Here is a 14997-nt window from a genome sequence, read left to right on the forward strand (position 1 = left end):
ATCCAATATGTCTTTCATTCTTTTTACTTCCCTGAGAGATATTACCTAGAACAACATGATATCGCCTACAAATTGCTGGTCGGTGATCGGTAGATCGTTCCCCCAAATCCAGATCCCTTTGATTTTGCCCTCCTGCAATTCCTTTTTAATATATCTCTCCAGCCCTTCTACCGTAATGATGAAGAGGAAGGGAGACAGGGGATCCCCCTGCCTCAGGCCTCTAGAGGCATTAAAGGTGGTAGTTTGCGTACCATTTAAGAGAACAGAGAAAATCAAGGTGGAAATCATATCCAATATCCATGCAATCCATCTGTTATAGAAACCAAAGGCAGCTAGCACTAATTTGAGGTATTCCCAATTCAGATGGGCATAGGCCTTAGATAGGTCTAGTTTGATCATCATCCCTGCCTCTTTTTTGGATTTCAGAGAGTGCACCACTTCTTGTGACGCTATCAGACCATCAAGAATTTGACGCCCTTCCACAAATCCTGTTTGCTTAGGAGAAATAATACTAGAAAGAATGGGCTTGAGTCTTTTGGCCAAAAGGGTTGCAATAATTTTATAGATCAAATTACAAAGGGTAATGGGTCTAAAACCTTTGGGATCTTCAGATTTGGCGGTTTTAGTAATAAGAGACAAAAGAGTAGAGTTAAGGCCAGGACATACCTTTTGGTTTCTTCAAGATTCTTCAACCACATCCAAAATATCTTGCCCCATGAATTTCCAACTTGCTTGATAGAATTCTACTGTGAAACCATCTGGTCCTGGGGCTTTATTTTTCTTCATCCCTTTCACGATCTCTTCGACTTCCTCCATGCTGGCTACTCTCATTAGAGCGAGGTTTTGATTTTTGGTACTCAAGCTTGGAATCTCGTTCCAACTGTGCTGATAGTTACTTGTCATTCCTCTTGGGGTTCTATAAGGAGGTCTTTAAAGTAGTTAACCAGGGTATGTTCCATCTATTCATGCTGAGTTAGACAAGTTCCTTCTTCATTATTTAGAGAGAAGATTCTATTTCTCTGTCTCTGCTGGATCATAGCTTGATGGAAGAACTTTGTATTCCTTTCTCCCTCTTTTAAACAATTCACTCTTGATTTTTGTCACCATAGAATATCTTCCTGTATCCTTCTTTCTTCAATCTGGCTGATCAAGATCCCTTCCTCTCTAGCTAGCTCTTCACTTTGTCCCATTGTTAAGATTTCTTGTTGAATTCTCATCATTCTTTGGGCTAATTGCTGCTGATCCTTGAAAATATTCCTGAATTCCTCTTTGTTCCATTTTTTTATTTTCTCTTTTATTTCCTTTAGTTTCAATTGGAAAGTTTACATTTCCTTTAGCTTCAATTGGAAAGTTTGCATTTTGCTCCTCCCCCTCTACTGACTTTGTCTCCACCATTCCTCTACTTTCATAATAAACTTATGATCTCTAAGCCAAAAGGCCTCAAACCCAAAAGGGCACTTCTTAGGGCTATATTTGAGGTCAATTTCAAGTTTGATCGGCCAGTGGTCGGAACCCATTCCCAGAAGGATCATGGCTTCTATGAAAATGTCTCGGTTTATTACTTGTTCAGATATAAGAAATCTATCTAACTGCGAGGCAATTTGGTGGGTGCCTCCTCTTCTATTGTTCCATGTGTGAGTCCCATTTATAGTTGGGATGTCCACCAACCTTTGTTCGTTGATCATATCCCTGAAGGCTTCCATGTCCGTGTCTGTCCTTCTAAGGCCTCCTCTTTTTTCACTTAGTGATGTAATCATATTGAAGTCTCCTCCTACAATCCATGGGTTGTCTAGGAAAAGACTCCGGGTTTTTTCCAAGTTCTAGAGGAAAATCCTGCGCTCCCCAGGTATGGGCGGCCCATACACTCCTGTGAGGAGAACCCATTCTTTGGATCCAATGTTCCTCAATTCCCCCAATAGGATTCTAGGTAAACTTACCCAATCTTAAAATTGAACCTCAGGATTCTAGAGTATTGTCAAGCCTCTTGCACTTCTTGTGGCATCCTGAACTATTATATTATAATGAGGTTTAAATTTTCCCATGATGTCTTTCATTTTCTGTTCACTGATCTTTGTTTCCTGGATTATCATTATATTAGGTTTATCCTTCCTAAGTCTCTCCTTTAGGTATCTCTGTTTCCCCTTACTATTCAACCCTCTAATATTCCAGGTTGTAATTATCATTTCAACAATTTGATGGGTTGTTGGAATACCTCTGATAGAGGCACTACTCTTCCTGAATTCACCAACATTTCTCCTACCATTTGAATGGATTCGCTCATGGGTCTTCTTCCCCGTTTTATTCCCCCTTTTCCTATAGTGCTTGTTTCTATGCCTTGCCCCCCTTGCGATCCTAGGTGCTCAGGCTGACTAACTATGATCGCTCCACATTTCTCCTTGTATCGTTGGAACATGTCTTTGTATAGTTTCTTCTGATCTTCTGGGGTGATCCTCTCATTTAGATGCCTCCATTCTTGTCGTAGTCTCTTCATGACCTGTTCCTCTTCACTGCCATTGTCTTTTTGGGGGTTGATCTCCATTTGGATCTGCTCTTACTAGCTTTTTGTCTCTTCCCCTTCATTTTCCTGTCATATCTTACTTTGTACCTTGCTTTTCCCTTTGTTTATCTTTTTAGGTTTTATTGGTTCTTCACCACTTTCTTCAATGTCTTCTTCCATTTCCTCCTCTTGTAGAGCCACGAACTTATTTTGATTTACCTGAGTTGATTCCTTGGAAGGCGTTTTAAGATTGGTTGGCCCTTTTTGAGATTTTTTCCATTGGTGCACTTCCAATAAACCATTGTCTCTGTCCTTGCCGGATTCTTCCTCCTTCCTTGATTATTCCTCCTTCCTGAGTTCCGGTGATGACCCAGCAGCATTTAGGGGGCAGGATCTGAAGTGGTGGCTGTATTCATGACATCTTCTGCAACAGAATGGAATGTGCTCATAATCCACTAGTTGCTGCCATAATTCATCATCGTATTCCACCTCAATATAATGAGGAAGCGGTTCTGTAATGTTCATGTAAATGTAGATCCTTGCATAGGAGGTATATATTCCTTTTCTGGTGGTGTCTACATCTTTGACAAAGGTCCCAATTGAGTTCTCGATACCTTCCAAGATTTCTGGATCCCAAAACTCAATTGGGAGTCCGAAAAGCTGGACCCATATTGGTGCTGCCAACATTTTTTCCTGATCTGGGTTGTAGCATTCTTCCCAATGCCTCATAAAGGGAGTTGCGTTGTTGAAGAAATAGGGTCCGTCATCAAAAACCCTCTCCTTATCATCCAGGTTAGAGAAGATAACTGAGAAAAAACCTTTAGCACCCAATTTTAGGTCTATGTGTCATTTAGGTTTCCATCTCTACTGTATCCATTTTTCCAGTTCTTTCTCTGACGACCATGCCCCTATAAACTTGCAAATCAAAGCATGGTCTTTCCTTTATCCTCTGTATTCTTCTAGTTTGTTATTTGGGACTACAAACCTGTGTTTTTTCATTGCTCGGGGCAAACATTTGCTTCCCAATCCTACTTGCCAGTGAGCCCCCATGACCAGAGCATCCTTGCTTCGTTTTCCTGTGATTTCGTTCATTCCATTCTTGCTTGCCTCGCCCACCGCTACGTTTTGGTAGGAGGCGATCACTCCCCCACCCATACCGGTTCCGTCATTTCTCTATCAGCCCAGCATGAGGCCTATCCGACTACCCCAACAACCCGTGACTCTATCTTGTCCTAATGTGATGCAGGTGACTGCAGTCTTTTCCTACACCCTGACCCAGTCACAGGTTTGCCAGAGGCAAACCCTGTAGAAAACCCTAACCCTAGCTGTTGATCATCGTCGCTTCCATGCATAATAAGATATTAATTGTATATTAAATATTGTATAAAAATTGATGTGTGATATGAAATGATTACAATGAGGGTGAGAGTCTCTTTATATATCATAGGCGGGTACCTTTTCACCAATGGTTTTGTCATTAGAGACATACATTTTCATTAACGAGTTACTAATTAATCATTATTTATTATTATTATAGTTTACATCATTTATATTATTTTATATATATTTTTATTCATGACAATGACATTTCAGTTTAAAGTTATTAAAGAGGTTCTTTAATTCTATATGAGATGGTTTTTTTGGTTTCTTATCTTTGAGAGTAATGAAAAAGACTTAGGACATTGAAATTATTAAATAGGAGAAAAATAAGTTTTAAATATATATATTAAATTATATTTTAAATTTATATATTTTATTGTTAAATTTTGTAGATTTTTTTTTAAGCATAATTGAAATTTTTTATAAGTAATAAAGAGAATCTTTAATTGTATATGAGATGTTTTTTTTTGGTTTCTTGCATCTTCCAGTGATGAAAAGTAATTGGGAAATTGAAATTGTGAAATAAAAGACATTTTTTTAAAAGTAATTAATATTCTATTTAATTTATAGAATTAAGTTGTGATTTTGAAAATTTTAAGTTATTAAAATTATTTAAGAAATCCAAATAGATTAAAATTTTTCTCAATTATATTATAAAATAAAATAAAATAATCTTTGGATAGTCCTAGAAAACCAAATTCTCAAACTAATCAAAATTTATTTTATATAAAAGTTAAAAAAATACAAATCAACTATAAAATTTATAAATTTAAATCTATAAAATAAAACTATATAAATCTAATAAAAAAATAATTTAAATTTATAAACTTTATAAATTAATATAATATAAAAATATTGAAAGAAACTATATAAATAAATAAGGAAATTTATATTTCGATTAACTTTATTTCCATGATCGGATGAATATGATCTTCCTCACTTCGATTCACTACATCTATATATATATATATATAAACAATGTTGTGCAATAAAAAAATTATTTTATTTAAATTATAATATAGGTAAAGAATACCAAAAACCTTTTAAAAACATAAAAATTGCTTTACTATATTGGCAAAATATAAAACATTTCGAATATACTTAAATATTTTATTTTTTATAATAATATTTAAAAAGTTTAGCATTTTGGACGAAACAAATTACCACACATCAAATTCATATAATATCTTAAATAAATAAAAGCCTATACAGAAATGGATGTGATTTATATCAATTCTAATCAAAATTCGCTGATTTGATTTACTGCAAGGGACTTTACGAAATGTAAATGTCCATTATATACTTCAAGGCACTTCACGAAATGCAAATGTCCATTATATATTTTATTAAATATTATATGCCACGCATAATTCTATTTATTCTCGATGTTTCAAAGATCTCAACGCGTTCCGATACGATCAACATCCTCTCGAGCACAGAAATCAAATGATTTGAATATATAATTGGAGCAGAAGTCATTGAAAATGTCATGCACACCTTGGTTTTTCGGTTTGACCACCATTCCAGGCAACACGGATGAATGCGTTGAAAGCGCGTGAAAATTCCAATACTTCGAAACATCAATGGCCGGTGAAGCTTTGTGACAAATTTGGAAAATGAGACTTTGACCAAATAGCATTTTTTTTTTCAACATTGCCAACTTGAAATGCATTCCCGAACAAAGGTAAAGACTTTAAGAAGATCCCTTGCCACAAAAATAGAGACCCAATTGAATGGCTACTATTGATTAACCAATGTATAAAAATGGAAATGTCCAATTCAATCATTGCTATTTCAGTTTTACATATACTCACGGTCTTTAATATATTTGAAAGTTGTTACCCCTAACAGATGTATTTATGACCTCCAATCAATATAAATACAATGCAATCCATCCATTCATCTTCATCCTCCTCCACCTATCGTACCCTTTGTGAAATAATATCTCTGCGTTGATATGGCTGGAGTTGCACAATCATCTGTTACATACAATGCTGTTCCCCGCAAGCCCCTGCTTCTGCTAACTATTCCTTTGTTATTGTTGTCTGTATTTGTATTCCTTCCTTTGGTGGAATGCCAACAATTGAATGGATTGAGAATCGATCTTCTGCGTAAAGATTCACTGCTCTATCCAAAAATGACATCCACTGAGATGTTGAAACGAGCAGTCAATCGCAGTTATGTGAGACTTAAAAAGCTGGAGACCATATCTGCACTTACAAATAAATTGCAGGTTGGTGATCGAATGAAATGTGTCGAGTCTCAAGTAAGTGCAGGAGATGGAGAATTTCTCATGAATATCTCCATTGGTATGCCATCGTTACCTTATTATGCAATTCTGGACACTGGAAGCGACCTGATATGGACGCAGTGCAACCCCTGTGAATAATGCTATAAACAGCCAACTCCGGTCTATGATCCTTCCTTGTCCTCCACGTACGGTAAGGTCCACTGCAATAACTCTCTATGTGTTAGCTTTTGATCTGCTCTAACTCAAGCTGCAACTACGGCTATAGGTATGGTGACTCCTCCTTCACGAAGTCCTTTCGTATGAGACCTTTACTCTTTCTTCTCGAATTCGCGTCTTGCGTTTGGCTGTGGCCACAATAATTCAGGAGTTGCACTCGGGCAAGGAGGTGGATTGGTAGGGTTTGGACGAGGCCCTCTTTCCTTGGTCTCTCAGTTGGGCACATCCAGAGAAAACAAGTTTTCTTACTGTCTCGTCTCTGTTAATGATTCTCCTTCCAAAACAAGCACTTTGCTTATGGGGAAGCACAAAGTTGAATGCCCCAACGGTCAGTTCGACATCTTTTCTTCAAAGCAGCTTAAATCCAACGTACTATTATCTTTCATTGGGAGGAATCAGCATTAATGACAGTTTATTAGCAATTCCTTCTGCTACTTTGATCTTCAATCTGATGGCTCTGGCGGGCTTATCATAGACACTGCAACGACTGTCACTTATCTGAAACAGAAAGTTTACGATGTTGTGAAGGAAGCCTTGAACTCATCGATTAATCTCCCAAACGCCAATGGCTCTGGCGTCAGTCTGGACCTCTGCTTCCAACAGGGCTCTTCAAATTCAAGCTTTCCCACTGTGATATTCCACTTCAAGGAAGCAGATTTCGTTTTGTCCAAATATAACTACCTATTCGATATTGGAAATGGGGTGCCGTGCCTTACAATGTTATCGAATGGGTGAATTACTGAGCTCTCCATATTTGGCAATCTCCAGCAGCAGAATTACCAAATACTCTATGACAACGGCAGCAACATGCTGTCTTTTCCACCCACTGTTTGTGGCACCCTCTAACTGACTTTTCAGTATATGCTGCACGTTACATTTTTTTTTCCCTGTGCTGCATCCTCTCTAACAATGAAAGGAAGCAGTTACATTTGATTTTGCAGAACATGTTGCAGGATAGCTTTTTTTAGTCCTCGTGGTCATGAGGAGGAGAATGACCTCGTGAACATGGAATGTCTTCGTGATGTCGACCATGGAAATTTTACTAGGGTTTTCAACGTCATTTTGAAGACCAGGTAAAGACCAGGTGGAGAAGCAGAACATGACAAAGGTTTAAATAAAAAACATAATTTCTATGTATAAATAAGATACGAGCGGAGAATTAAAATAAGAATGGTTAATTGAGGTCAATTCTCAGTCTCTGCATATCCTCAACCAATGAATAAAGCGCATATGGATATGTAATGTTGTGGCCACCTTTTAAAGCCGTTTGGACATCACATTTCAGAAAAAGGGAGAACAATCAAATCACGAGTTCCAGTACATCTATAGAATATGATGATATGAGAGAACTACGGTTTAATGAATTTTCACTTTATTGTATTTTCAGAAAGACTTTTAACAATGATTAATCAATACATTGTTCAGTAATTTCCTAACAAGCGGTGCCCATTTCTCTGGTAAATGACGGTTGCTATGTTATGACAGAAGAACTACTGTTTAATGATTCTTTACTTTATTGTATTTTCAGTAAACTTTAACAATGATAATAAATACAATCATTGATTTCCTAACGAGGGGTGCCGATTTCTCTGGTAAATGACGGTTGCTATGTGTGCCAGTGTAGGTCTTGAATTGTTGAGTACAATTTTTTTTATCGCACTTTAAAATAGGAGTATATTTATTTTTTATCTCACCCTTTCCTTTTGTTACATACCTTTAGTTTCACTATCAAAAGTGGGTTATTCAATGACTCGTTGAAACTTGATAACCCGTTGTCTCACATTTCGAATTCCTTTTCACTATATTGAGTTTTTTACAATTAGTTGAAATAGCAATACTCACTACTTTCATGGTCGACCAAAATACTTGAAAATTCAAACGGATGTGAATTTATCACTAGATTTGAGAAATATTTTGAATACACTTACATTCAATATTCTAAAGATATTCTAAAGATAATAAAAAATGACTAAGAAAAACTCTGGCACCTTTCGGTTACAAAGACTAATATCAATAACTTTGAACTAAAGGCAAAACCTAAAAAAATGTTATATTAAGTGCAGTTTATGACCTGATACGTGTAGTGTAGTCAAACAAGAGTGGATCTAATAACTGTTTTTTTTATTATTAAATAATTGTCTAAGTTTGAACTAGATGCAGAATTTAAAATTGTTATATTAAGTATATTTTATGAGTCTAGTGTGATTAGATAAGAGGAGTTGATTTTATAAATGTTTTTTATTACATTAAAGTTTTCGAATTTTTGTTGTCGTATTTTTTGGATATTTAAAAAACAGGTTTTTTTCTTTATTTTTTCCAATTAATATATGTTAGGGTTAGTTGCAATATAGTATGAAAGAATGTTTTTTGAGTGGAGGGATGTTTTCATTAAAATTATGTTAAATTTAGTGGAGCTTGGATGCCATGGAGCTTGGATGCCATGTGAAATCGTTTTCATTTCCATTAATTAAGACACAACTCGTCCCTATAACATTTGAATTAATTAAAAAAAACATCTTTTTAACATCCAAAATATTATTCGAAATAACATATTTTTTTGGGATAAAAAATTATTTGGAAAATGGATTAACAAACAAAATTTAACATATACCTTTTAAAAGTTCAAAATTTTGAATAGGGAGAGTAAAAAAAGAAAATAAAATTAAGGATAAAAGAATTATTTCTAAATATTGAAAATAGATTATAGGGTATACAATAAATTGTTCCAATTAAAATAAATATAGTTAAAATGAATATTATTTTTTTTTTTTTAAATATCTTTTGTAATTTTATAAATAATATTTCTCTTCATAAATTTATGAAAGAGATTCTTCAGTGGTATTTGGACATGAAGATCATTATGCTAAGCAGACATTAGATGGTTTCCTTAGTTAGAATTGTTTGAAAATAATGAGAAGACTTGGGAAATTTAAATTGTGCAAGAGAAGAAAGATAAAATTTCAAAGTAATTGATTTTAGATATTTTTAAATGTGTTTATAGTTTATGGAATTAGGTTCTAGTTTATTTTATTTTTAATTTAAATATATTGAAGTTATTAAAATTATTTATAAATTTTATATTAATTATTATTATTAATAGTTTTTTAATGGATTATATTTCGCTTTAAAAATATGATTGTGAAAAAAAATCATTTACCTTTCAAATTTATAAATAAAAAATTATAATTATATATAGTTTAATATAATGTGAAAATATTAAAAATAATAATAATATAAATATACAAATCTATAAATTAATTAAATTTATATTGTATAAGTAAAATAAATACATATTCAATGAACCTGTATTTTTTGAAAATATTTATTAGAAATATAGTATATAACTATATAATAAAAATATTTTACTTATAAATTAAATTCTATCTTTTAAAAAACATGAATAAAAATTATAGTGTAAACTTTATTATTATATTAAGCAAAATCATAAAACTTTCCTCATATTTTAAACCATAATATTAAAATTTATATTTTATTAACTAAATCAAAGTATTATGAATAAAAATTATAATGTAAGGTAAAAACATAATACTTTCTTATTCTAAATCATAATATTAAAATTTATATTATATTAACTAAATCAAATTATTATGAATAAAATTCTTATGATATATTAAATTAAAAAAAAGCTATAACAAATAAACAAATTTAGTTTTGTCCACGGGGCTTTGGATTGATGGTGAATAGGTGCACTATTAAGGCACTCATTGCAATAGGTCATTGGTTCAAATCCCGAAAAGATATCACGGAAAATGTCATGTACACCAAGGTTTTTAGTTGAATGACCATTGAAGCCAACACGGATGAATGCGTTGAAAGCAGTTGAACATTCTAATATCTAACGACATCAGAAGGCCATGAAGCTTCATGACAAATTGAAAAAGAAAATAGCGACTCCTCCTTCACAAAGGGTACCCTTTATTATGAGGCCTTTCATCTGTCTCCCTGAAAGGTTTCGCATATTGCATTTAGCTGCAGCCATAATAATTTTGGAGCTTCGTTTGGACAAGGAGATGGATTGGTATGGTTTGGACGAGGCCCTTGGTTTTCCTTCTGTCTTAGTGAATTTATGTATTTTGTAATAAAGGTCAACATGGAATGTATTCCCCATGCTAACCATGAAAGCTTTGTTGGCTCCCCGTTAATGGTAGTGTAGAAGGTCAATGCTCCCCGTGTGTTTCATGACATGTGCTTAAATCTAGCGATGGGTCTATTTACTAACACCTGCGGATTTTGGTGTAATAGAAATTATGACTCCAACAAGTGGTAGCAAAGTCAGAGGTCTTGAGTTCGAAACACACTAGGCTTGCGTTGGGGGGAGATTGTTGGCTTCTCGTTAATGGTGGTGTAAAAGGCCAATGCTCCTCGTGTGTTTCATGGCATGTGCTTAAATCTAGAGATGTGTTTGTTTACTAACGTGTGTTTCATGGCATGTGCTTAAATCAAGCGATGTGTTTGTTTACTAACACGTGCATGTTTTGGTGTAACGACAATCGTGACTCTAACAAGCTTTACTGGCAATATACAATAAATTGATTTAATATCTGTGTTATTTTTTCTATTAATTTAGAGAGGTTAATGTTTCTTGGTGATATTTTATCAACTAATTTTTAGTGGCAGATTTTAGTTTATCTTACCTTCACAAATAAAGGGCATACTGAGTGGAAGCTTTAAAAACGAATTGCTGATTGGGTCAATTATATGTCCCACTAGACATAAAAATTTTAGCGACCATTGATTAAACCTCATATGGATAGGTAAAGTTGTGGCCACATTTTAAAGGGATTCGAAACGATAATTATCAAAGTATGGAGTACAGCCATCCATAGGACATATAGGATATGATGATATTAGAAAACGAAAAACTTTCACCTCCTTTTAAAGATGAAATGGAACTTAATTGTGGAGAAGAGGGTGGCAAAAGCATTTTAATTTTAGATTTTCACAGAAAAAATTGGCTACGAAATCCTCACGCATTTATTGAATAAAAAGATGTTAGTAATTTTAAATTAAGAGAAGAATATGATATTTATTGTTTAAATATATAATAGGTTTATATTTATGAATTTGGAATATTTTTTTTATATAGGAGGCATATATTTTTAGTATTAATAATAATAAAATATATAATTTATGGAAGGTATAATAATAAGGAATAGTTTCTTTTATAAATGAATTGATTATTATTTTTATTAATTTTTTCTTTTTTTTACTTTTTTTAATTAATTTTAATTAAATTCCATAGATATTTTAAAAAAATTGAGTTTAAGTTGTTTAATATGTCGAATTCTAGTGCCCTAGGGGTTTTCTAGCATGCTCGATCTATTTATGCATTCAAAAATATATTTTAAACAACAAAAAATCACAATCCTGTTTGATATTGCTAATGTTGATGAAAAATCTATTTCTTGTATAAGTTACACGAAGCCATAATAATAATTATAATAAAAACTGAATAGTTGAAGGAATTTATAAGTTTGAATTTATTATTATAATATTATTTATTTTTTCTTCAAATTATCAATGGTTATTGCATTTAATTACTTTTTTATTTTGAAGGAAATTGTTGAATGGTTATTTTAATGATCATTCAACAATAACTTAACGCATAAATTTAATATTATTATATATAAAAAAATATATTTTGAGATTATTTTAGAATTTTAGTTCATTGAAAATAAAACTTACTAAAAGTAAATTCACATTGATACAACTATAAATAGAATGTAGCATTTTGGAAAGACATCATTTTAAAAAAAAACTTCAACCAATAAGAATATTTAATATTCTCCTTATACAAACTTTTAGATTTTAATTTCCTTTATAATATTGGACAACAATGACCATATGCATATTTAATAAACCCAATGAAGTGTAGTTATTCATTCCACAAGTATCGTAGACTATTGACCAGTTATTTATTTTCCCCTACATCCCTTCTAATCTTCAAAGTGTAGGAATTCCTAAAATATGAATGGTCGAACAAATTATTTTTGGTTGTTTATATATGTTGGGTATTCAATAAGAGTTTTTATCACACAAAAGGTCATCCCCTAGTTAGAGTTACTAGGATTATCAAAATACACCATGTTAGTATAGTTTTACCATATTTAAACCCACTCATGCATTTCAACCCAATGAAAATATCCTAAAAAACCACTTTTCCTAAGTTATTTTCATTACTTTTGCTCATTTAATGAAAATAACTTATAAATCTATTCATTTTATGTTATGTTCATCACTTTACCTTTTCCTATAAAGGTGATCTAGTTGTTTTTATCCACTTGACCCATTCATGCAGAATTAATTCAATAAATCATTTACTTATAAATTATTTTCACTAGTTATCTTAGGAACTCATTATTTTGAAGTTTGTTGCATGTAATAAACTTTAATAGAGACCTTTTCATATTCTCCTCTCATATTTATTTAACTGAAAGAAAAATAATCTTAAAATACAAAAAGGGTTTAGACCTTGATTTGGCACAATGAACATTTTTATTATTTGGACCATGTCAAGTCTAATAACTATTTTTCTATAAATATGGGAAGTTTTTTAATAAATTCACTTCACCATTTCATCATCTAGGTTATTACATACCTTCATTTGATATATGCCATTTATTAGTTCTCCCACCTTTTTATTCACCATAAGAGATATAGAAAAAATATTCTTCATAGGTGCAAGATACAACAAGAATGCTCCCAAGGAAGAGGTTGAGGAAGAACCACAACTTCCAACAATCTCTCCATTAATGTATTAAAAAATTTCTTCGGTAATTGATATCATATTTCTCTTTCATGTTTGTTGTTCTTAATTTTTTTTTTTTTAATTAAATATCATTTGCAAAGTGATCATATTTCTAATTAGGGTTTGTAGTGCATATTTTTAAACTATTGTATTAGTACAACCAGTAGGAATTTTTTTTCTAACCTTTGTCATAGAAAATAGATAACATCTTGGTGACTCCATTAGAATTTGAGCTATATTATATACGTAGGTGATGTAATAGTTGGTAGAATCTTGGTTACTCTTGTTTACTTCTATTTTCTAAGTATTTTTCGAGTAATCACTTATGTTATTCCTTTCCTACTATGTGTATAGGTTATGAGTTTATAAACGTTGATAGATGACACTAAAAACCCACTTTTTGATCACACATGCCTACTAATGTAGATATCCTTGGGAAAAAATGCATCGGTGGAATGCAGTTGTTAGGAGGGGGATACTTATGTTATCCCAATGAAATCCATGTTAGTTATCTACAAGCATCAATTTTTTCAGAAACAAATCTAATTTTTTTGCTAATTTCTGCGTAGTTGCTATTCTTTTGTTGTATATTTTTTTCTTATGTTTTAGTACAGCCTCATTTAGATTACATTTCTTCAATTTCTTAATCCAAGGATTAGGAACAAGTCCCATAAGGGATTTTATTACTTCTTTAGGAAAAGGATCCCTTAGTGGCCATCCTATTTGTGTACTAATATAGGCTATAAAAGACATTATGTTGTCTTATCTAGAGTTAAGCCTATTTCCACCTAGGAATGATAAGAACAAAGGCTATTTTTTGTGTTGAAAATTAATCCATCAAGTAGACGTCCTCATAAGTATCCTTCTCTTTCTTGTTTTTTTGTCTATATTTTCTTTGTTGTTTGCAACCGACGAGCATAAATATGAGCTGTGTACATTCCAAAAGTTATACTTAGAGTAGAAGGAAATGTTGGACATAATCCTTGAATATTTTTGTCCTTGTAAGTAAAATTTTAAATAATTCAGAGAAGTAAGAGAATAAGAAGATGAGTGCACCTTTAGATAATGAAATGAGGACTCACTTAATTGTATAAATTTTAGTGCACAACAATAGAAGTTGTCTTGTGAATTTTCTCTCTAAAATTGATAATGGTATCAAAGCATTGGTGGTTCATATAAAAACACGATTACCCATATTTCTTGCAAAAATTATCTTCTAACTCCTCTATAAGACCCTCTCCACTCTATAGCTATAATTTCTTTACCATTATATGAGATTAATTTCGTTTTTCAAACATCTACACTCTCTCAATGATTCTATTGGTGACTCTTCTTGAATCCTAATGCTTGAAGCCTCTACTCAATTTCATACCCATGATTCTCCTAAAAGCTACTAACCACTACAACATCAAAAATTATGTTTAGCACTATTAGTTTTCATAACCATTTCCAACTGATTTCTCTATGTGCCAAGCACTCTCCTTAATTGATGATATGAGAGTTTCAAATATGACATCAATTAAAATATAGGATGATACAATCATGCACTTTTCATAATGATTCCATGACTTCTTCCTGCTTTAAGCTAGCTCACAATAAAATCACACCACCAAGAAATTTATGTCTTTTAGCTTTGACTATTTAAACAAGAGGCATATTTCTATTTTCTTAATAAAATTAGTTAGTTTCACCCCTCACTATTACATCTTAGTGTGCTTTATAACATTATGTAAACATATCTACAATATGATATTGTATACAAAAAAACTAGTGAATCAAGATCTGATTCACATGGGAGGTTGAATCTCACTCAACTAGTGGAGTGAGAGAGGAAGGAAATCAAAATTCTCTAGGAAAATGAATCAAAAGAGAGGAAATGGGACC

At 32.5% G+C, this 14997-nt stretch overlaps 1 protein-coding gene across 1 annotated transcript; it reads right to left on the reverse strand.

Annotated features, from left to right (window-relative positions):
• Positions 1 to 2836: 2836 nt before the first annotated feature.
• LOC149263782 (uncharacterized) lies at positions 2837 to 3652 on the reverse strand. Its single transcript, XM_089390580.1, has 2 exons — positions 3511 to 3652; positions 2837 to 3315 (listed from the first exon to the last, which is right to left on the reverse strand). The coding sequence occupies exons 1-2, from the start codon at positions 3650 to 3652 to the stop codon at positions 2837 to 2839; spliced, it is 621 nt and encodes a 206-aa protein (XP_089246706.1).
• Positions 3653 to 14997: the final 11345 nt, after the last annotated feature.

Source organism: Pinus tabuliformis, chromosome 6, assembly GCF_031772625.1.
Source record: "Pinus tabuliformis cultivar Carrire ecotype Pingquan chromosome 6, CPIR1, whole genome shotgun sequence".
Lineage (NCBI taxonomy): Eukaryota > Viridiplantae > Streptophyta > Pinopsida > Pinales > Pinaceae > Pinus > Pinus tabuliformis.